At 43.5% G+C, this 23,718-nt stretch overlaps 1 protein-coding gene and 1 long non-coding RNA gene across 4 annotated transcripts in view; one reads left to right on the forward strand and one right to left on the reverse strand.

Moving 5' to 3' along the window:
* Positions 1 to 668: 668 nt before the first annotated feature.
* prkcz (protein kinase C, zeta) overlaps positions 669 to 23,718 on the forward strand; it is a 130,127-nt gene continuing 107,077 nt past the window's right edge. For 2 of the 3 annotated variants that reach the window (XM_035643989.2, XM_035643991.2), the window contains exons 1-4: positions 669 to 966; positions 19,311 to 19,432; positions 22,685 to 22,774; positions 23,172 to 23,222. In XM_035643989.2, coding sequence (XP_035499882.2) covers positions 890 to 966; positions 19,311 to 19,432; positions 22,685 to 22,774; positions 23,172 to 23,222 — 340 coding nt within the window. In that variant the 5' untranslated portion in view covers positions 669 to 889. The remainder of the gene's footprint in view (positions 967 to 19,310; positions 19,433 to 22,684; positions 22,775 to 23,171; positions 23,223 to 23,718) is intronic. The other variant, XM_035643986.2, reaches the window with a different exon arrangement.
* Positions 1,257 to 4,290, reverse strand: LOC124849896. Its single transcript, XR_007030519.1, has 2 exons — positions 3,992 to 4,290; positions 1,257 to 1,928 (listed from the first exon to the last, which is right to left on the reverse strand). It is a non-coding gene; the product is annotated as an uncharacterized LOC124849896 (long non-coding RNA).

Genomic DNA, 23,718 nt, shown 5'->3' on the forward strand with positions numbered 1-23,718 from the left:
CAACAGGTGGCGCTTCAAACTGGGTTATTGTGGCTGTACCATAGTGTATCCATGAAATAGCCTGTCTATTCGATTAGTCTATGTATGAGTTGGCCTATCAAGGGGCCTTCTTGTACGTTACACGTATCTTACAGACAGCACACGTCAAAAAAAAAAAGAGCACAAAAGCAAAAACATCCATAATCACAAAAAGATAAACTGTTGTGAACATTAATGGGTAATTATTTCAGGAATTGGCTAAAACATCAGTAATGTTGGAATATGATATGGACACATCTCGCAGAAGGACTCATTCATGAGTCAGACCACTTGAAAAAGGATGATAGATACTACAGAGGGGAAATATCATTATTCATCCTTCGGTAAGTTTATTATGAAGTCATTATCGAATACCACACTGTCTACACATCCCTGCATCATGAATACTGGAGTTTTTAATGGGCACACAACAAGCCCCCTTAGAAACAGAGGGGCAGGTGAATTAGGATTACGGTAACCATAGTGAGCCATGAGAAAGCTACCCAGACTTTGCCCCCACGCGATCAGAGGATGAGAGATTTTTATTTCAAAATAAAAGCACTACTCTGAACTGGAATCCCAGTGTAGAACACAATTTCAGTGTGGGCTTTATTTTGAAACGCAAAGCAGGAAACGGTGATATTGTTCGAATCAGTATGACAACGCCTTCGCCAGCTAAACCTCCAATGCTGTCTTAACGAAAGAAACTTTTAAGTAGCCCCACAAGTTTCCCATGCAGAGTGCTGGACGAAGCGCTACTTCTGGCCGCGTCATGTAAACGTTTATCATCCGACGTGACCGGCTGATACAGCTTGTTCCGGCCTGTACGGGCAACGATTCGGTGGGGTTAAGAAGCAAAGCAAACGGTACAATGCCGATGTCGCCGTCAAACGGATCCATAATGGACTTGGACACGGAGTTGGTGAAAATTAAAGCACACTACTGTGGGTGAGTAGCGAGCTGCGGTGAATAAGACGGTTTGAATTAGTAAATCTATGATAAGACACACACACACACACACACACACACACACACACACAAGGGTTACAGCCGAGTGCTAACGATGACGAGGGGAAACACCTGTGGGCTTGAGTTGTCTCCTCGGTGTGTTACCTACGGTTGCTTGGTCAGAGGTCGTACACCTGTACACCAGTGTCAGACTCGCTTAAAATAATAAGGATGAATATGGAAAGCATTGTAGAATATTTGAAAAGACAAGGACATTGACTACTTCTAAATATTTATTCATTTTAGTTTTATTGGATTGCATGACATGCTACTATCGCAGAAGCATCAGTTTGTAGTTAATGCTCCTCAAGTCTAACAAGTTAGCTCTTACTCATTTTTGCAAATGTTACTTTGACCCTTATCTCTGAAACAGTGCCCCTCTACTCTCCACTTTCTTTGATTCTTTGCTTTTATGAGACCATGGCAGGATGCTAATCGTCACTTCCTCGTTGTGACTCATCATACATGACAACCATGTATTATATGAAAGGCTGGTAGGCTGCTTTCTTAAATCTTGAAATGTAAGGTAGGTCGGTAGGATGCTTCTTAAATCTTGAAACGACCCAGAAGTATTTCATTGGCAGCCATGATAAGAGCTGTTCGGAATCTCTAAATGCATAGGAAAGGTGCTTCAATGCAGTAATATTTAGCATGACGCGCCAATGCACAAATTGCGGAAGTGCCTGAAGCCTGTATTGTCTGGAATCACCTGCAGAGGGCGACTCCGCTGGTTGCAAAGACTTGAATCTCTAGTTTTGTAAATTTTGCTCTCCTCATGAGTAAAATAGACAGAGATAAAGCACTGGAGCGTGGATACAGCGCGGTTGACAGGTGGGTCGTCCAATCGGTGCATGGTTGCAGGTGTAGGTGGGCGTGCAGTGGACGAGCTCTCAGTTCTACATCTGGTTGGGAAAAAAAATCATCGATCAAAACATGGCACTGGTCACAATGCGGAACTTGAGGCTTCAAAATGGCAGTTCACAAACTAACGGTGCAATGATGCTACTGAATGTAGTATGGATTACATAGAAAAGGTCCTTGAATATGATCACTTCGTTTATATCCCTCCAGTGCCTCTGTCTTAGTGGCCCCATGTATCACTGAACATAAAATTGAACCGACTATTAACCTGTCACTGGTCCCAGGATCATATATTCTCGAGTTGACTGTCCTGCCTTGTGTGTGGACATAAATCACAGCACATCTCTACAGTATATCAACACGCTGTGGCTCCGATTATTTTTATGCTGCCTCATCTCTTGTCGTAACTATGTGGTTATGTCATCTTTGATAATAAGTTTTAACATGGGCAAACAAGATAGGTCTATTTTTATTTTTTAACTCCAAAGAAAAAGTAGAGATTTTTTAAAATCTTCCAGCTGTCTGGAAAATATAATTTTTGTGCATCATTTCTCCCTCTCTTGGCTTACCTCATGTATTGCCCAACTGTAACTAGTTCACAACTAGTTACAGCTAGTTACAACTAGTTGCAGCAATAGTACACTGTGAGATTCGTGTGGCGTTTAAAATGTATCACCAATTTATAAAACAGGTTCTTGGCGTTATCCTTGGTGGATAGTACTTCTGGTTTTTTACACCATAAAACCCCAATTGTATCTTGAGATGAGGGCTCTATTGGCCATTCCACAGTTAACAACACAGGTGACTGGGCTTCCAGACACAGGCCCAAGGCCCATCCCTTTAGACAGGTCCTCTTCTAATATTGCGTTTGTCTGTCGTTTCATTTACCAATGAATGTTCCTACCAATGTTTTTCTTGCTTGTATTACAGCAATTCTAATTTAAGCATGTTTTAATCATGTGATTTAAATTTTTCAAATCCCATAGAAGGCACAGATAGTTTAAAGAACGTCAGAAACAAAACATTTTCAGACCAGGTTTTGTACACATACTCCTAATAATCTTTACAAACAGCAACAGAGTATCATCGATATGAAGCATCCTAAACAGAGCAGCTGTAGCAAAGAGGAGGTGAAGGAGGTCCTGAGTTATCTGTACGGCTGCAACTCACCATTATTTATGATTACTCCATAAAGAATTTTTAAAACATTATTAATAAGCGTTGCTGCCCAGACACCAATGTGAGTGTTGAGTCTTCATAAAGACACAAACTTGTAATGACATGAAACCGAGCAAAGCATCACAATACTTTGATTAGAGAATTTGGGACCAGCTTATTTTTGGCATTTTCAGACATAATGGCAGTATGGATGCATCAAATTGAATTATTTACATAGACTATGAATCAAATCAACAAAGGTGTTCAGTCAGGAGGACTTTGTTTATTTGACATGGAACGGCCAGTATCAGCATGCTAATGTTAATTTTAGCATAAAGAGCCATTGTTCTCTGGTGGACAAACTGTAATGGAGACGACAAAGTATTCAAATTATCTGAGGCACATTATCTTTTGCATTTCTGTTCTGACTGCTGAGATACAGACGGGATTCAGATACATCTGGGATAAGCTAATATCAGCTGATAATGGTGGTCCGGTGATTCACTGTGCCTTCAGAAAGTAGTTAGGTCTGGTGCTGGTTGTGGACAGATGGTTTAAAATTATTCAAGGTAAATTCAAGCTAATTTTAAGACCCCTCAGTGTTTACTGCAGAACTAATACAATAGAATAGAATAGAACTTTATTCATTCTACAGAGGGGAAATTCACTTGTCACAGCAGCACAGTATCACACAGGGTAGCAAAAATACAGTTATAAATACACAAACAAACTATTTTAAAAAGCTACGTACATATATACTAGGGATGCACCGAGCCGATATTAGTATCGCATATCGGCCACGATATATACAAAATAGACAGATCGGGTATCTGTGACAATGGGGCCGATCCCTTGAACCAATCTATTCACTTCAATTTTATGTATGTGAGGCACATTACGTAAAGGGCTCCAGACGCCAAATAAAACGGTCGACAATGCAACTTACCTTTTTGATTTTGCGACCTGTTTTTCTGCTAGTTGCCAGTGGCGACCATCCAGACGCAAATACATATATATATATATATATGTTTCTTTTGTGTTACCCGCTAAACTCTCATCTCCTCACGCCTGCATCTACCTGCCCTGCGTGATCGGCTTTGTTTTCGGTTTCACATACTCAGGCTGTAATGTTACCAACCTGAAATCAGAGGAAGACACAAACAGCAGCGGCTCTATGTTGGTTTCTCTGCCGCCGTGTTTTTCTCTCCCGTCGCTATTGTGCAACACCGGGAGGACCCAGTTTCATTGCCCCACTCTTCTTCTTCCTCCCCCTCCTCCATCTGCCAACAAAAGTATTGGCTTGGGTGACAGTTTAAATTCACGTTTAATTTTATAACTTTGAAGTGGTATGTGTTTTTGTGTTTTATTTGGACTATTTGGATGTAATTTTGTTGGATGTATAATGTATAGCTAACCACATAGTTGGATAACTTTGGCCATAAAAAGAAATGCATTAATGAAAAATATTACATTACATTCATTTAGCAGATGCCTTTGTCCAAAGCAACTTACAATAAGTGCATTCAACCATGAAGATATTGCCCAAAAGTGCAAGAATCAAGAGACATAAACATTTGTCAAAAAGGCAAAAACAGCTTTTTGGACATTTATGTATTTATGGTAACAAGATTGAAGCATATTGGACAAGGCACATACTGAGCAAATAATACATTGTGCACACTATGGGATGCAAGGCAGACAAAGGCAGACAGAGGGGAAAGAAAAGGTAAGGGAAACATTAGACATTGTTTTTTTTGTCTGGAGTCATGCTCACTTAGAATTTAGATTCCTGATTATTCTGAATGTTTAACTTGTTTACTTGACTTCCGATTTAGCTTTTATATTTCTCAGTTTAAGATGCTACATGTTGAAATTGTTAACAGTATATAGAAGTGTCGTGTGAATGGGTGAATGGGACTTGTACTGTAAAGTACTTTGATGTAAATACAGTCCATTTTTTGGACTTTTTTGTTAATTTGGCTTTATTTAGGGAGGAACCTGCATTAGTAACTGAGAAATTACAATAAATTTGAAAATTCATAAAAACCTGGGTTGTGAATATAGATTGAATGGTAAAAATGGCAACAAACTAAGAATGAAGGGGTCTGAATACTTTCTAGGACAGCGTATTTGAGACTATACCATTAGTCATATTACTTAATCAAATATGAACATTATTAATTATTTCCTGTCTAGGCTAATTGACAAATCATATCTGATCTAGCTGGACACTACCCTGCACAAGTTCATGACTGAACTATGTTGTGGAATGCCTTCTAAATCCATGCTGGATTAACAGTAACAAGGTCCACAGTATACTGAGCCTGGCTTACACTGGCACCTCATAATTAAGAGGTCAGAAAAGGTTAAACAGACTCAAATATTGAAGAGTGAGAAAGAAAAGCCACCTTGTTCAATAGTTTATTAATCCACTCGGCATAAAGGACCACATTGGTCAAAATAAGGAGATGAGCTGTATTCTGCTCTTTAATATTCAGTCAGTAAAAATAAAAGTTAGAGAGAATGTTTTATAATTTATCCATTTACCCATTCTTAGGCCGTATCCCTTAATACATTTAGAGTTGCAGGAGGGCTAGAGCCAATCCAAGTTTACACTGAGTGAGAGGCTGAGTACACCTGAGCAGGTTGCCAGTCTAATACAGGGCTGACACACCATCTCCACATGCGTCTCAACTGTCAACTCATGTTTGGAACTCACTTCCTTGCTCTATATGCAAAGAAACATTTACATTTATGTTTGCATGGACTAAATATCACTTACTATGCCTAGTCAGTTGGAAATTAAACAAAGAAGAAATCAATACAGACTTGGTGTATTCCCTGGCATTTTAAATTCACATCGGTGAATGTGATTTATTTGAGAACCACCTGAACAAGTGTGAATGAGTCCATACTTCCTCTTATGCTGAAAACATCAGTTGAGTAGTCCTACAATGTGGCCATGACCGATTGCCTATACACTGCTAAAAGAATGTGGCCATGTATGTCCTAGACCACCTGTGATTTCAATGATTGGTTCTCAATGCATCCTAATGGATGTATTGCCCAGCCTATTGGCTGGCCCTGATGATGTGTATGACGTAGGCGGCGACAGCCCTCACCCTTTATGAGGGGTAGGCATACCGGCATTCACCATTCAATAAACATCCCACCGCTTCCTCGCTTCACCAAAGCAAGGAGGGCGGTCTGGTGAGACACTCACTCATGCTTCTCAGAGAACCCGGGTTATGCAAATAACCCTGGTTCTTTCATAGCATTCGTTTCATAGCAATCGTTTTGTGTCTCACTATGGGATATACTGACTCCCGGATTGCTCCAAAAAACTAACAGGTATCAGCCACAGTAAAACTCACTGTAGTGCAGCTCCCTCACCCTGAGACACCCCCACACTCAGCAACGAGTGAGCCAGTGAGGGCGCTGTCACATCTAGGTTGTAAAACCTAGCAAAAGTAACAGGTGAGGACCAGCTAGACGCTGCACTGGTATCCTGAATGGATACACCCCTAAAAAGGGGTGAAGATGCCAGACCCCTAGTAGAATGTGCCCGCAGAACAGCTGGGGTTTGCAAGCCTCTACTGCTATACGCCATTGCGATAGCCCCCACCATCCAATGGGAAAGTGTCTGCTTAGAGATTGGCTTTCCCTTGTGGGGTTTCGCCAAGGGCACATATATCTGGTCAGATCTTCTGAGCACCTTTATCCTGTCAATGTACAGACGCGCCGCTCGGGCAGGACACAAAGTGTCCAACAATTCCTGTTTAGATGAACTGAACGGTGGAGGGTGAACGGCCTTCAACTCTATAGGAGCACAAGTGCCCACCACCTTGGGGGGAAAAACCGGGTTAGGCCTAAGAGACATGCTCAAACCGTAAGGTGCGAAGTGCATACAAGCCTCATTCACAGATCCTCTTTGCAGAGGATAGGGCAACCAGCAGTGCCGTTTTTAACGACACCAACTTCAAATCCACCTGTCCCAGGGGTTCAAAAGGTGTCTGCGAGATAGCTTCCAGAACTATTGGAAGATCCCATGATGGGACAGTAGACCCCACCGGAGGCAATTTTGTATGAGCCCCCTTCATAAACCGACCCACCAGCGGGTGTTGACCCGTTGTGTGACCATCAAACCCCGCACGGCAAGCTGAAATAGAAGACAAATAGACCTTGATGGTGGAAAACGCTTTGCCTTTTTCCAGTAAATCTGGCAAAAACGACAATATCGATAACACAGAGCACAGGAAGGGAATAACATTGCTCTGTGTATACCAATCTTTGTCATATAATGACCTAGTGGACAGGGCTCTGGCACTCTGAATCTATCAAAAATGTTCTGAGGAAGACCCGCCGCCCTCAGATTTGACCTCTCAGGGGCCAAACCCATAGAGCCAGTCTGTCTAGGTGAGGGTGGAATATTTCCCCCTGCGACAACAGGTCTCTGCTGAGGGGTAGCGGAGCTGGCTGGTCGCACAAGAGTTGAACTATGTCCATCAACCAGTGCCCCCCCATCCACCTCAGGGCTATCAGTATCAACGACAGGCTCTCCTGTCGGATCCTTGCAAGGGTCGGGGATATTAACGCTATCGTCAATAAAAAAGCATACAGCAGAGCTCTGGGCCAGTTGTGCGCTAACTAGGGATTGGTATCGTTAGGATTTTATCGATACCGCTACCGATACTTAGCGATACTCTTATCAATACTACTCTCTATAATTTGGTGCAAAAATTAAAGACATGATGAAATGTACATTTGTTTAGTGATTCAACTGTTATTTTATTACTGCCAGAGGGGTAACACCGGCAACATCATGAAACAAGTCATTGTCACCGGACAGCTCACAGTACTCGCGCTAGGCCTGGGCGATATGGAAAAAATCTTATCTCGATAATTGTTTTCATATTGATCAATATATTCCATGGTGAGATGGGGTTGGGTTAGGGTTAAGATATCATAACATTTAAACCAAAGTTGGTTTAAGTATTATTTATTTTCTGTAAGAAAATTCATCATGGCAAGTGTACTGTAGAACATTATACAACTGCTGCTGTATAATGTAGTTGTATAAATACAACTACTGCAACAAATTGCTTTTGACACAGTTTGCAACGCACGCTACTACTCTCTCGACTTTAAATATAGCCTCGTGTCCGTCGGGATGTCTTCTTTGGTCACGCTGTCGCTCGGGTTAACATTTCCCATCGTCATTTTCTCTCTTATGTCGCGCTCACTCCTGACAGACTGATGAGCTGCAGAAGCCCAAACGCCTGCTACACTCTCTGCTCAGCAATGTCAATTAAGAATAACTTAGACTTCTTGATTAACTCTTTAATTTTATTTAGTAAGCATTTTATCCACAAATGCAGATATTTGAAAGTGAAACCCCACTTCAATGGATGGAAGAATGATCTAATTTTATTCAAAAGGAGAGGGGGCGAGAGCTGGCCCTTCATTCAACTGTGCGTCAAACAGCTCGTTTCTTCCTCCTTGCTCCCTGAGAGGTTAGAGGAGCTTGTTGACCTTCTTGTGGGTTGGTCTGGCTCGTAGGCTTTCTCTCCCATGGGGGCCTGGTGTGTGTGGTTCCCACGAGCAGCCTGTGGTGTAGACTGAGCTCTGGGGAATTTTGGGATCTTGTAGCCCGGCGTGGGACCGAGGCGTGTTCCCGCCTGTGCAAATGCCTGCCGCGGGGGTCCAGCGGCGCCTGGTTGGACCTTCCTGGGCAGGCAGAGCTTTAGAGTCTCATCCTCCTTCCTCTTGTCCTCGCATCTCTTCCGAAGAGACCCTGTGGGATAACAGGTGTATCCAGGAGGTCCTCTGGCTCTGTCCTGTATGACCATGAGACCCATCGACCTGGACTGCAATCTTGTGGAGGTGTAGGCAGTAGGCCATCACTGGCTCCACCTGTGGCATCTGTCGCAGTCCTTGCACCTCCATCCCTTTGCAGTCAAGAACAGAGCTACCGGGGATCGGGTGCTTACCTCTGTATGGCTTGGCTTTTCCATGCTAGGGCCAGCTCATCCAGGCGTTCTGCGAAGATGGAAAGGAGATGCCTTCCTCTCTTCTTGATTTTGGGCAGCTTCTTTCCATCATAGCGGGATCTGGATATGTCCGTCTTCACCGTGGACCACGGGATATCGAGCTTTGCAGCACCGCGTTTGCAAATGTCCTGCATGTCTATATCCAACACAGTCGAAGGCGTTGCCGCCTTGTCCTACTCTGTGCCCGCTGAATCGGGTACAGGCTTTGCAGCTCGACCTGATTGTGTCAGGGAGTCCTCATACGCGTCATCATCAGAAACGAGCAGCTCCAGCTCCCCGTCCGACCCGCTGTCATCCACGTCCAGGAGCAGCTCTGGTATGTACGCTGGGGCTGGCCGCTTCACAGCGTAGAGGTCCGCCATGAGGCAGTCCTCCATGGATTCTTGTGTCAGGGGGTGAAATATATCCACCTGATCGGCCCAGCTCAGTCGCGCGGTGGTGGATTACTCCAAGCTAGTGGTCGGCTCTGTCTGATCTTGCGGCGTCTCAACCGTTATCAAGAGAGGATCGCCTCCAGGCAGGTTAGCCTGACAAGCAAGTCTCCGCTGCAGCAGCTTAAGCGAGAACCGCGCATAGTGGATGCACTCGTCCGGTGAGACCAGAGCTTCTTGAGTGTGTTTCAGCCCCAGACAGTTTGCAAACAACTGGTGTGAGTCCCATTGGGAGATTTTGTTGTCGCACGGACAGGCTCGCGCCAGCGGCTTATCCTCCTCTCCGGAGGCTGAAGGTGTTTGTGGTGTAGCCATTGCTAGCTAACCACAGGGGTGCCAGCTGACTAATTGAGACGTGTAAAAAGCTACCGGCGGCTATACACTGACAGATTTATTCGTATACCGTAGCTGGGAAGCAGGGAGGTTAGTAATATATAAAGTTATCGCTCGGCTAGCGAGTGTGGGGAAAAAATCCTGCTATTTTATTCTTTCACTCGTATAGCTGGTGCTAACGCTAACCACAGAGTATTGCTACCCAGTAGAGCTAGCGTTAGGGGGATAGGTATTGCTACCTGGCAATTGGGGAATATTGCTATTCTCCCGACTCTTTTGGCTAGTGCTTAAGTATTGCTACTTCGGCTGCTAGCTTAGCAGAAACAGCTAGAATTGGTCCGAGCTGGCTGCTGCGCTAAAGCAGTGATGGTTTTTGCTGCCCTACACACCGAACAACGACGATAGCGAAGCGTTCGGCGCCTGAGTTGTTAGCGCGAATATATCAACTGTCCCGTTGTGGGCTTTGGCTTCGTGAAGCGAGAAGAGGTTTTTGAATGGTGAATGTCAGTACGCCTACCTCTTATATAGGAGGAGGGCTGTCGTCGCCTACGTCATATACGACATCAGGGCCAGCCAATAGGCTGGCTTAATGTGATAAAAGACTTCTGTTGAGGGCACGCAAGGGACGTTACCCCATAGTGAGACACGAAACGGATGCTATGTAAGAGAACCAATCGCTGTTGAATATGGAAATGTAAGCAAAGAAACAGGAATCTTACAGTGCACGCAGAGGCAGAGTATTCTTCCACCAGTCAACATAGCAGCTGTGGTTAGCGGGGTGCGCGGCCTGTGTTATTTTCATATCATGAATATTCATAGGCTCAGAATTCTTTAATCAGGGAGAGAGTGGATGGTTTCCAGGCCCATTTAAGAGGTTTTTAAAAAACTTTTCGGGGGGTAAACAATGTTAAACAAAATATTAGGCATAGATTATTTTGCTATACTTTAAAACATGAAAGGATCTATATATGCAATTGCATTTAGGCCTGTCACGATAATTACTTTTTGTCAGATATGTTAGGCTGGAATTATTACGATAAACTATATTATGAGCTTTTATTAAAGGCCTATTGGTCGTTGTGTGAGTGAATCACTGGACTCTTCTACAAAATTTGTGTCGCTGCCAGTTTCCTCCTTTTTTAAGCAGCGGGGGCAGTTTATCAAAGCAGCAATAGGGGCAACAGAACTAAAATACTGCATGTTAAAGATCTTTAATTGAGGTGCTTGTGCTGGTGATCAGACTGACAGTCACACTCCTGCAGGACATCAAATACTGCATTGCTCGACATCACTGTCGTACCGTTTTTCCAGATTCGACGTGCGACCAGACTTGCAGCTAATAAACAAGCCGCATTTACTGCACTTTGCTGTCGTCACTTGCTTGTCGACTTTTGACTGTCCACCGCGGTGTGTTTCACTCTGTTGGTCGAACGTTAGCATGTATGCTAAGCGCTAGCTCAGTTAAAAACACAGGCGCCGTTACATTGATACGTGTCGTAGACAGTCAGGTCCTGGCAGATGAATAAAAACATCCTGGCAGGTAATCACGTCCTTACAGATAACTGATAAGCAGAACAAAAATTCTACTTTATCTCACGGTTACCCGTAAAGACCCTAACCCTACTCCGTCTTCACTGTCTCTCTCCCTGCCGTGGCGTGTAGCCCAAAGATTTTTACAGCGTTCCGTCGTTGTGTCTTGTCGTGCCAAAATAAAAGCTCTAGTCGCCAAGTTGTGTAATTGAGATGTTTTATACAATTCTGAAATGAATTTAAAGGAAACTAAGGCTGCTGAGAGAAATGTAATCTAAAAGTGTTGACACAGTTTGTGACACAGAGCAGATGAGAGGATTGAAGCAGTGTGCCTACCTGTCAACAAACACAATGGCGATTATCGAGGTCAATAGAAATGATCAAGTTCATTTTCATGTATCGTATGAAAAGTTGCTAACGTAATTATCGCGACAGGCCTAATTGCATTGTCAATCCACAAATAACAACTGCGGAGGCAAAATTAAAAATGACGTGACTGTTTAAAACAAGTAAGGTACAAACAGCTTGTAGCCAGTAAACAGAGGAAGTAGACCCCCCCAAGTCCTCACGTTAGTCAAGTCACTTGTGGATGGAATGAAGAGGAGAGAACAGAATCAAAATGCAAGAAAACAAAATAACGCAGCTTCACAGATGGCTACCATCTTCTTCTTTCTCTCTTTTTGTTGAATGTTACATTTGTGGACCTGTGCCGATGAGAGAAGATGTTACGTGAGCTGGATGACTAATCAAATCTAAATCAGGTCTCAATATGGACACTGGAGACACTAAACAGATACTAATACCAGGTGTAAATATAATCAGGTTTAAATCATATCTAGCTGCAAACTCGCTATGAGATTGACTTAATGGGTGTATACAGACAGACAACACTTCAGGCTCACCTTCACATCTAGGGGAAATTTAAAGCCAGCAGTCAACTTTACCTGCATGTGTTTTTGCGAGGAAACTGGCACACTCAGGGAATCCATGCAGGCAGAGGGACAACTTGAGAACTCCACACAGAATGGCTGCTGCTGGCCCATTTATCTAAAAATGATATTCAACAATGAGCATGTTGGTAGAGTTTATACATAACACTAACTGTTGAATCTGGGATATTTCCTTTACAGGGTAGGTCCCTTCATGTTGCTGGTTATGTTCTGTGTCTCACGAAGCAGTGAATTGATGAAGAACTTATCTAAACTCTGAAATAGGTCAGCACTGCTTCTCAGTGCTCATCCTGGTAATCCCCCTAAGGGGAATCTCTTTTTCTAACTTCGTCCGGTGTTTCACTTATGGGAAATTTGCCTTGGCATGACCAACTTGGGAAGCTCCAATGGCACCACATCAACCACAGTCGACACACCCCTCTTGAATCATTCTTGCTTTCTTCCCATGAAGAATTTATCGAAGACCCTTGAGTGTATCTTGGCTAGCTAGCTAGGATAATCTGTGTAACAGATGTAGACCCACCGATGAGGTTCTTATCGATGAACGCAGTTCCTGGCGTAGTCCAGATCGCTGAATAAGTAATTCGCAAGAAGTGATTCTTGATCATCACACATATCAAGGCGAACTGTTCCACCAGCTATCCTGTATTTACTTACAGGTGCACCCGTGACCGTGTAGTGTTTTTACCCTCCAGCTAAAGCGTTAAGGCGAGCCCTTCAGGGTACGGTTAGCATTCATTTGTTCACTGAATAAGCTACCCGGAGTTAAGCTAATGTGTCACGACGAGGTGAAACTCTTTAGGCTTATAGTTAGCCACGACGTCAAACCCTGTGTGCTAGTGCTATTATCCGACAGGCTAACGTGTTGCAGCGTGCCTTGTACGGTTAAGTGTTTTCTATTTTCCAGTCACCATGTCTTCGGCTACTACCCCTGCCAAATGGTCGGAGCCGAAGCTGAAAGAGGCTGCATCCTGCCTGTGCCATGCGTCATGCGGAGCATCAATCTCAGGCATGGGCGCAAAACACGGTCAAACATCATTGGCTGACCCCCAGTCATGTTCTCACTGTGCGTCTATGACAGAAATATTTTGGGGAAAGGAGACTGCGAATGGCAGTGGCTAATAATCAGGACCCATGTCTGTCAGGAGACACCCCTGTGGCCAAAACAAGCAACCATATGCCACAAGCCACAAGGAGCTGGACAGACATGCCTCCTCTCAGAACTCTCAGTGGTGGAGCCGGGCTGTGAAGATGCAGTGGATGATGCCAACTCTGAAATCCTTAACTTGAATGATATGCAAGAAGAGTAGGATGACTTCACTTTACCTGTGCAACAGTCTAGACCCGCCAGTGCATCTGATGCTGTTCCACCACTGGACAGCAACTTATATGAGGTCTGCAAACAGGCTGCTTCCAAGCTGGGAATACAATCGCCAGCAGCCCAGAATGCAGAGGGGGCGGAGAGAGACCTGTATGACATTAAGAGGCTCCCACCAGCCCAACCAGCGGCTAAACCGCTTCTACCAGCCGTGTCACCCTGCATGAAGGTGATGAGCCGATTCTGGTCCAGTCCGCTTCCCACCAAGGGCCACTCTCAACTGGAGATCCAGTGGATGCGAGAGATGGGGCTGGCCGCTGGACTCTGGCTCACCTAACCCAGCCCTCTGGAACAAGATCTGTGTTGACCTCGTCCTGCGATCCTCACATGGTGGGGTGCAAGGTTTGCGGTGATGGGTATCTCAGTCTCGGGTGAGAGGGACCTGTGGCTGAACAGGCCTGAGAGATGCTCAGAGTGTGGAGGTGATGGACGCCACATACGACCAAACAACAAGTATTTTCGGTCTGGCTCTGGAGAAAATTAAGGAGGCAAGCACCCTGAGAAAACAAGAAGGTGAAGCCAGAGTTCATGGTTCATGTACCCTGGCAATTTCCAGTTTTCGAGGGCCCGTTGCTCAGGCCTTCCCCCCTCATGTTCAAGAGGAGGAGACTCAGGGGCTGCAGGTTATACAGTGTCACCAAGGACTTCCACCTGGTTCAGAAATGGTTCAAATAAAGCTTACAGTTTCGCAGCCAGTCTCGCAGCCAAGAGCGAACAGCTCTCCCCACAAAATAACAAAAACAAAACAGTCATGTCCCCATATACCCCGTAGGGGGATCTCATGCTCCTCCGAGGAAAAGCGACTCCCTCCATGTCAGGGAGGTGACGTCACTGCCGTGCGACTACAAGGGATAGCTGTCTGCCAGAGCAGAGCAGTGGCGCACATGTGCAGTTCACCTGTGGATTTTATCCACTATTCATCAAGGGTACAGACTACGGTTCGCTATGAAACCACCAAGATTCAATGAGAGCCCAAAACGGTTTTTACTCATGTTACTTCATCATTCTGAATAAAGGGAGCTTATACCTTCGCCCTATTTTAGATCTCCGTGTGTTAAACAGCCACCTACGGAAGTACACGTTCAAGATGTTGACACACAAAGTGCTTTGTCGTTCTATCCGTCTGGGTGATTGGTTTGTGAAAATCGATCTCTCGGACATATATTTTAACATCGCCATTTACCCGGGACTCGGGAAATTTCTTAGGTTTGCTTATCAAGGCAGAGCTTACGAATATCAAGCCATCCCTTACAGGCTGTCGATAGCTCAGAGGGAGTTCAGTAAATGTGTGGAGGCAGCTCTGTTTCCGTTGAGGGACACATGCATCAGAATATTCATGTACATAGACAACTACCTGATATCGCACAGTGTCTTTCCCTCTCTCGGAGGGGAGGAGTCGTGTCATTCCGATTGTGCCTGCGCCTGCTCGGCCTGATGGCATCAGTCATCTCACTTATGCATCTGGGGCTGCTAATGATGAGGGATTTTCAGCGGTGGGTCGCAGCATCACGTCTGTGCCCCTGCCGTCATCTCAGTCGCAAAGTAAAAGTGACGCTGGCATGCGTATCGGCTCTCCGCCTGTGGATGGAACTGGCGGCTCTCGCATCAGGGGACCTGCTAGGGGCGGTGAGATTTGTCTGAGATACGAGCAAGCAGCTTTAGTTCTCTTCTCCTCAAAGGAAAACGCAAAATGCTCTCTGTTTTTCTCCCTGTCAGACGTGAATGCACCACTGGGTGTGGAAGTTGCTGCTCTATGCATTTCCCCCTCTCAGCCTGATCTCCCCCACCTTAGTGAGGGTGAGGGAGCAGTGTTTGTATCTAATCCTGACAGTGCCATCCAAACATTGGGTGGTGGAGATTATACAGATGCTAGCGGGCGAGCCATGGCCTTTTCCCATACGCAGAGATTTTCTATCTCAGGCGCACAGGGAGATTTACCACCACCACCAGAGCGCATAGTGGTGGAACAAGAGTGCTGCAGGCCTACCTGGACAGGTCATTGACACCATCCATAGTTCAAGAATCTCCTAATGGTGCAACTCGAGGCACAGTACCCCTTTTCAGTGTTCGGTGTCGGACCTGTTGTTTCCTGCAGGAACTAGTAGATAAAAGGAAGGCTTTTTCTAATGTGAAAGTGAACTTGGCAACCATTTCAGCTTGTCACGTGGGCTTTGGGGAGAAGTCTGTTGGTCAGCATCCTTTTGTTTGTTGCTTCATGAAGGGTGCTCGCTGCAAGCTCCCAGTGTCAAGGCCCCTGGTTCTTCTTATTGATATGTCGGTGGTGCTGGATGCCCTACACAGAAATTGTGTAGACCTTGGATAGGACAAATCTTTCATTCCAAATTTAGGAATTTGAGAAACAAGAGGCGTGGCTATACTGCTTAAGAAAAATGCATTTCAACCCGGACAGAATTATTGCAGAACCAAACGGTCGTTATGTGATTGTCCCCTGTACACTGTACCAGAAACCAGTTCTCCTCGTATCCGTTTATGCTCCTAATTGGGGTGCCCGCTTTCCCCCCTTCTGTTCGCCATCGCCATATAGCCACTCTCGATAGCACTTACAATGGAAAGAGGTCTTCTGGGCATTCAGCGATGGGGAACAGAACACAAAGTCTCCCTCTACGCAGATGACCTACTTCTGTACGTACGGAACCCGTCGTCTATTATTCCTCGGATCTTATCAATCCTTAACTCCTTCAGCACATTTTCAGGATACAAATTACATGTCCAAAGAAGCAAATGTTTCCCAGTTAATCAGCCAGCTTTGGACATCCCAGCACCGTCTATCTCGTTCGAGTTTTCCAGCTCAGGGTTTAAATACCTAGGTGTCGCCATTACACGATCTATAAGGTCCCTGTGTGAACAAAACTTTGCAGCTCTCACGTCAAAAGTTTAGTTGGACCTTCAAAGGTGGAGCCATTTACCCCTTTCACTAGCAGGGAGAGTACAAATAGTCAAGAGTGTTTTACCTCGTTATCTATACCTCTTCCGATGTCTTCCCATCTTTTTACCTAGATCGTTTTTTAAATCTATCGACTCTGTTGTCTCTCAATCCTAGAATATGCAAAGCTGCCATACAGCGGAGCAGACTTTCGGGTGGACTTGGCTTACCAAACTTCCTATCTTATTACTGGCCGGCAAACGTACACAAACTCTTACTCTGGTTTACATCCCCACAGAGCACCGGATTCATGTATATCCTCATCACCGCAGGCTTTGGCATGTGGTACCCTGCCCTTACCTTACTCACAGTACACATCTAACCCCATTGTCGTCGCCTCGCTGAAAGTCTGGGCTCAAATAAGGGGACATTTTAAGTGGTCTTCCCTTCCACAATAAACACCCATCTGCAAAAATGATCTCTTTGCACCAGCTGGAATCGATCCACGCTTCATGTTCCTGACCAGAAGGGGTCTGCATTCATTGAAAGATTTGAATGTGGAAGGGTCATTTGCAAGTTTCAACCAGCTACAAGCCATGTTTGGATTAGCCAGTTCAGATTTCTTTACATATTTTCAACTACGGGATTTTGCAAAAACTCATTCGCCCGCATTCCCCCTTATCCCGGCCGTCACTGGCATGGACCACGTTCTCTTAGCTAACACCACCACTAAAGGTCATGTCTCTTCTCTATATGACCTACTGTTGCCGGCAAATGAAATAACTATTGAAAAAACTAAATCGAACATGGAGAACGAGCTACAAGTGACCCTTTCTGATCAGTTTTGGAGTAAAGCCCTTGAAAATATCAAACTTTCCTCTTCATGTATGCGGCATAATAAGTCATAATAATTTGGAAAAACTGAAAATGCCTTCTACTGTACCTGTTTGTGTATGTACAACATACTGCCTCATTTTCTTTAATAAAATGTTGAAACAAAAAAAAAAGATCAACATGTTGATCTTCAGGTTTATGCACCTGACCAATCCCTCAATGTGCGGAGCACGTTTTAGTCTATGCACTCAGCAAACAGAACAAGGGTTATTGTGCTTACAAACACTGGTAGGACACCCATGTAGCTCACCATACATAAGATGTAATACTGTATTAAAATTTTTAGGTTAGCAAAAGTTGATTGATTCAAGAAGCACGATAAGAGAAGTAACTGATGAAATGGAAATTAACATACATTATTATCTACCATACTCATTTATATCAGAGTTTACTGAACCACACCTAATTTTATTACAAGATAAATACTAGATCAATACGAGGCATTATCGACTAACCTATACATAGGCTGTTGGCGTGTGAGAGAGACATCATTCCACAGCGTGTGTGGGTGTTGACTGTGTGGAGCAATTTCTGCTGGGAAGCAAGCTGTCTCCGCTCCACCTTGTCAGAGTCCAACATATACTGGCCATAAACACTGGGCCACACGCACACCCAGAAACCTGTCTCACTCTCATATGGGCCTAGTCACCGCAGCTCTTGCTATACTATTAAAAGCATGTTTTAGCTGGTGACACACGCACGCACACGCATGCCAGTGTGTTTGGCCCTGTCTCCATTCTAAGCTTGATTCAGAGCAGCTGCACTGTTTGTTGTGAATACTGTTGCCCACTGTACTGTACGGAGGTAGCAGAAGAGCAGTGATGGTTGATGTTTAAACTTAACATGCACGCCCTTTTTTTAGATCATCAACTGATAAGAGTATGCGAAGGCCAGCAGCACTGATATCAAATTCAGCCTCTTGTGTGTCTTCTGTTTCAGGTCAGCGTTCAACAGCAGAGGGATATAAAACAAATCCTTTATGGCCACTGGTTTCAATTACCATCTGTCCCTGCTGCTCTGTCTTTGTCGATAATATTTACTAGTAAAGTAGTAGTAAAGCCCTCTGACTTGTTTGGAGGAATTGAACTTGATAAGCTGGGCACAGTTGGCACTTATCTTGACTCATAAGAAGGAACATGATTGGCCAACCGAAATTTGTCCAAAAAAGCACCCGCGACTTGCATCAAGTTTGGAAAAAGTAAGATCTAGTTGTGGTATTGTATCCAAACAAATATTTAAAAATGTTATCCATTATCCTGTCCAGGATATGCTGGACCGAGCTTTAAAACAACTAAACAGTAGGTGGGGAAAAAATCCTCAATACAGATGTATACAATCATGACACAAGACAAACCCGGATACCCTGCCAGTGCAGCCATTTCTTTACTCATTGTTCATTCCACAAAAAAATGTAAATCACAAATCAAATATTATTGTATTAAGAAATTGTGCAAGATGTATATTGTTTACATATTACACATACTGTCTTCCATCTGGGTATTCATTTTGGTCCAATCATGATCAAGTAATTATGTCTGTGGTAACACTTGTTGCATAATAACCCTGAAATGGCAGAACCCTCAGACACATTTAAGTCAGAAGTGTGGTATCATTTTTTTGTCCCCCCCCAAAAAAGGGTATGAACAGAACCATGGATTTTGATAATGTTACACACATAATAGTGAATGAGATTCTCATTTTGTTGTTGACTCCTTGAAGCAGGGATCTCTTGCTCTTTGCTCCACTCAGGCGAAGTGACTCAGTCTTGACATTTTCTCTGTGTGTGCATGTGTGTGTTTCTCTGTGTGAATTCAGGGACATGTTGATCACGGACCTGGCTCTCACGGTAACCTTTGTGGAGTTGTGTGAGGAGGTGAGGACGATGTGCAGTGTTGCCAAGCAGCAGCCCATCACACTCAAGTGGATCGATGATGAAGGTGGGTGTGCCTCACATTCATACACTGTACATCAGTCTCTGAGCCCTGCCTCCTCCTGAAGGCCCATTCTGCTTCTTTTTGCACCACTACTGAACTCTGGCTAAAAAATGCAGCATGGTGGTCAGTCTCAAGTCATCACTGCCTCATTACACTGTACTCCAGAGTGAGCTGAACTGCTCCCTCTGTTGTGCTGTGCTGAATGTAACAGAGTAAGTTTTTTCTTCTTTTACCACCCCCCCACCCCATTATTTAAGCCAGAATGTCACTCAGCATAAAGAAAGAACAAGTTGCATTTAATCACCAACACCAATCATGTAAGGTTAACAGAGCAGTAGCAGCAACACTGCTCTGTCTGCGACATATTTTTTTGTTGTTTCATAACGCAAACAATCTCCATTCATCATGTTTTAGCTGTGTATCAGAAATAATCTAAACATATCAACCAGTGTAGACCTTTTGTACTTTTCTGGCGGCATCTGGTGGTAAAGTTGCAAACCGCAACCAACTGAGCAGCCGACAGGTGACATTTTATAGTGGCCCACCACTAATTCCATTTACAGTTTCCCGCAGCCCTGGAAATTCAACTCGAAGCTCGTATTCTGGACCGTTTTCTGCAACCGTATCTAATGCTGCGTTGCATTTTACCTCGGAACCGCTCAGAAGATTTTTTTCCGACCTCCCGATTTGCAGTGGAACCGGAACGCTGCACAACAAAACTTAACAAACATGCCGTTTTACACGGAGGTCGGGTCCCCCTAATGAAACTATATTTAACTTATTCAAAGTTGACAAAAAACATTGCTTCTTTGTTGCAGGTGATTATACATACAGTATATGAACACACAATATGGACAATATATTCAATTTCTGTGAATACATTCTTCTAAATATTACACACTGTGTCTTTAAAGTGTAAAATTACCATTTGACATGTTCTGGATGCATTTTACAATTAAAGGAACATTTGAATAACAGACAGCAATAAGACAAATGAACAACATTACGACAGTTATTATAAAACAATGAAAATAAAAATAAAAAACAACAAACATACATTAAGTTGGCTATCATATAGGGGTGTAACGATACACGTATTTGTATTGAACCGTTCATTACGGGGCTTTCAGTTCGGCCCACATTACAAATCGAACGATTGGTTGTAATTCTGAATAAATCTTAAACTGTGTGAAATATAATGTTCTCAAAATGTTCTCAGAGCCACTTCGCTCAACAAGGCAGCCCACACTACATGACAGGCAGCGTGCTCTCTGCTCCTCCCCTCCCCAAAGCAAAACATTGCTCTCCAGTAAGGCAGCCGGGAGGCTCCCGGCTAAGCTAGCTCGTCGCAATATGGCTTGTAATGCTATTAAAACAACGGTATGTTGCATCTGCTACAGGAGAGGTTACATCGTTGGGACTACTACAGACACGTCAACTCATTTACTCCAACATCACCCTGCGTGACTAGACGGAAACACGGAGCAAACACGGAGCAACAAACACGCTACAAACTATCTGCGCAGCATTTATGCAGCTGTTCCCAACTTATTCAAACAGGAAAAAATAAATAATGGCGGCGATTGGTGCATTCATAGCCGCGGATTCCTGCTTTGTATAATAAAACCAAAGCCCAAACAGAGAGTCAACTGTCAGAAGCACCCGATGTTGCTCTGACCACAGACGTCTGCACGTCAAGGGCTATACAAAGCTACCTGACAGTAACAGCACATTACCTCACACAGTAACGCTGTAACTTGGCTGTGAACGTCTGTCCCTAGTGAGAGGGTATTTTCCACTGCAGGTGACATTGTCATATCAATGTCAGAATAGAAGATCTGTGCTGTGTACAGAACATGTGGACATTGTCATCTTTCTTCTTAAAAAAAACTTGAAACTTCAATAAAAATACATTGAGTTCAATTAAAAAAGAGTTTCTTTTGTACTTTTCTTTTGTTTCTATTTGTTCATGACTACTACAATACTACACATTATTTTTTGTTAACAAATTTAAATCAAGGAAATTTCTCTAGCATTTCTTTTCTGCTGTAGCGAAAACATACAGAAAAATGACGCCACTATGTCGTATAAAACCAAACCATGAATTTTGTGAACCGTTACACCCCTACTATAATATAATATATATAGATTCAAATTTTTCTACTGAGTGAGCTTCTTTACATGTAGTGGTAAGGCTTTTGCAGAGATAAGGTGCATGGTATGAAAATTATCAGTAACCAACTGATTTTTTTGTTTACTTTTGGAATGACTAGGAGATTTGCATGGAGGGACCGAAGGCAGTGTGCAGGTGTATATGGTCCAATAAGCTCAGTTAAATATGGAGGCGCAAGTCCATGCATGGCCTTATATGTTGAAAGCATCTCTAGCTTGCACTGGGAGCCAGTGGAGAGAGGCCAGAACAGGTGTTATTTGATCGTACCTTCTGTTTTTTGTCTAAGTGAAACAAATGTTTTTCAAGTAAAGCCGGTGACGAGCGATCTGTGAAATATTTGGAATTGGAAAAATGCTGTCTTGGTAATAGCATTGATATGAGACTGGAATGTCTAACGAGAATCAAAAAACACACCAAAGTTTTTGATGCTCAAGCTTTCGGAAATAATGACTGATCCCCTGGGTACACCTGATTTCACTCTAGAGGAGTCAGAATTTTTATTATTGTAACAGACATGTTCGCTGGCAATTTAAGTTCACAGGTGTTTTTCAAGCCGTGACCGTGGGCTTTGAGCTCTCGTAAGTTTCCTCAACTTCACTACTCCATAGCGCTACTCACGTCTACTTACGTCGTTACTTCCGCAGACGCGGAGTGATACGGACCTGTGCAAACTGATTCAACGTCATAGCCGTGGTATACGCTCAATATACCACGTCTAGGAACCAATTAGATCGCTTGATTTGAGCTACCCGTTTTATATTTACCAAATAACCCACAGAATGGGAACCTCTGCCATATAACATAAAAAAATCAACATTTTTAAAATCCCCTAAATCCCAAGCAGTTCATAACCACAAAATATAAAATTGCAGTTTCATAGACTAATCATTGCAGCTGTAATCAAGTGATCATATTGGTGTGTGTGTGTGTGTGTGTGTGTGTGTGTGTGTGTGTGTGTGTGTGTGTGTGTGTGTGTGTGTGTGTGTGTGTGTGTGTGTGTGTGTGTGTGTGTGTGTGTGTGTGTGTGTGTGTGTGTGTGTGTGTGTGTGTGTGTGTGTGTGTGTGTGTGTGTGTGTGTGTAGGGGACCCTTGTACCATCTCGTCTCAAATGGAGCTGGAGGAAGCGTTTCGTATTTACCATCGGACCAAGAAGTCTGGACTTCTGCTGCATGGTGAGCTGGCTCCTTATCGTCTTATAGCATTAGAACTTTTTAACCACTTTATTCGGGGTTTTTACTTGTGTACAGATTTTTCAGTTCCTGCCTGTGTTATTCCCTTATTGTGGAGATGGCTTGGCTTTATGTTGAACCTTAGGTGAGGATATTAAGGAAAAAAGGTTCTGTGTCTGCGTTTACTGAGTAAATTCGAGTTCATTGTGTGTCTAGACACAGCTGTATAATAGTCAAGAACATAGCTGTTTTTCTGCATTTTAGAACTTTTGGGACATTTTAAGGCCTTTAGGGTTTTCATTTTCATGGCCAATGTTTTTTTTGTCCTTACAAAACTTACACTACAGGAGAAACAACACATTGAATTGGTCACTTTTCTCTCACTGTTTGTCTTTGTCAGTGTTCCCCAGTATCCCGGAAAGGCCTGGCATGGCCTGCCCTGGAGAAGACAGTGAGTAAACCTGCTCTGCTTTCAATTAAATTTTTCAATTTAAATTCAATTCAATTTTCAATTTTTCAATTTTAAGCAGCTTTATTGGCATGGGAAAAACGTTTACATTGCCAAAGCATCTGTCAAAAAACAACAAATAAAAGTAGCAATACATAATAGCAGTGGGCTAGTTATTTACATATGGAGCTATATATATATGTACACAGGTGGTTAGAGATAAATTAAGATAAAATATATAGGTGTAAACATTGCAATGAAAAATTTACAGTAAAAATAAGTATGAAGTATAAATAATGAATGTGTAAACACTGTTTAAATATGTGTTGTGTATCTACAGAGAATCTGTATACAGGTCAAATGGTCAGTGCAGGACAGGTTGACTGTCTGTATTGTTTTGTGTTGTTTGACTCCTCTTCTTGTCGCAGCAGTTCACAAAACGTGGTGCTGAGCTTGCACATTAAGGATTTTCACTCAGCAGGAACAAAAGTTTTAGGTC

This window comes from Scophthalmus maximus, chromosome 3 (assembly GCF_022379125.1).
Source record: "Scophthalmus maximus strain ysfricsl-2021 chromosome 3, ASM2237912v1, whole genome shotgun sequence".
Taxonomy (NCBI): Eukaryota; Metazoa; Chordata; class Actinopteri; order Pleuronectiformes; family Scophthalmidae; genus Scophthalmus; species Scophthalmus maximus.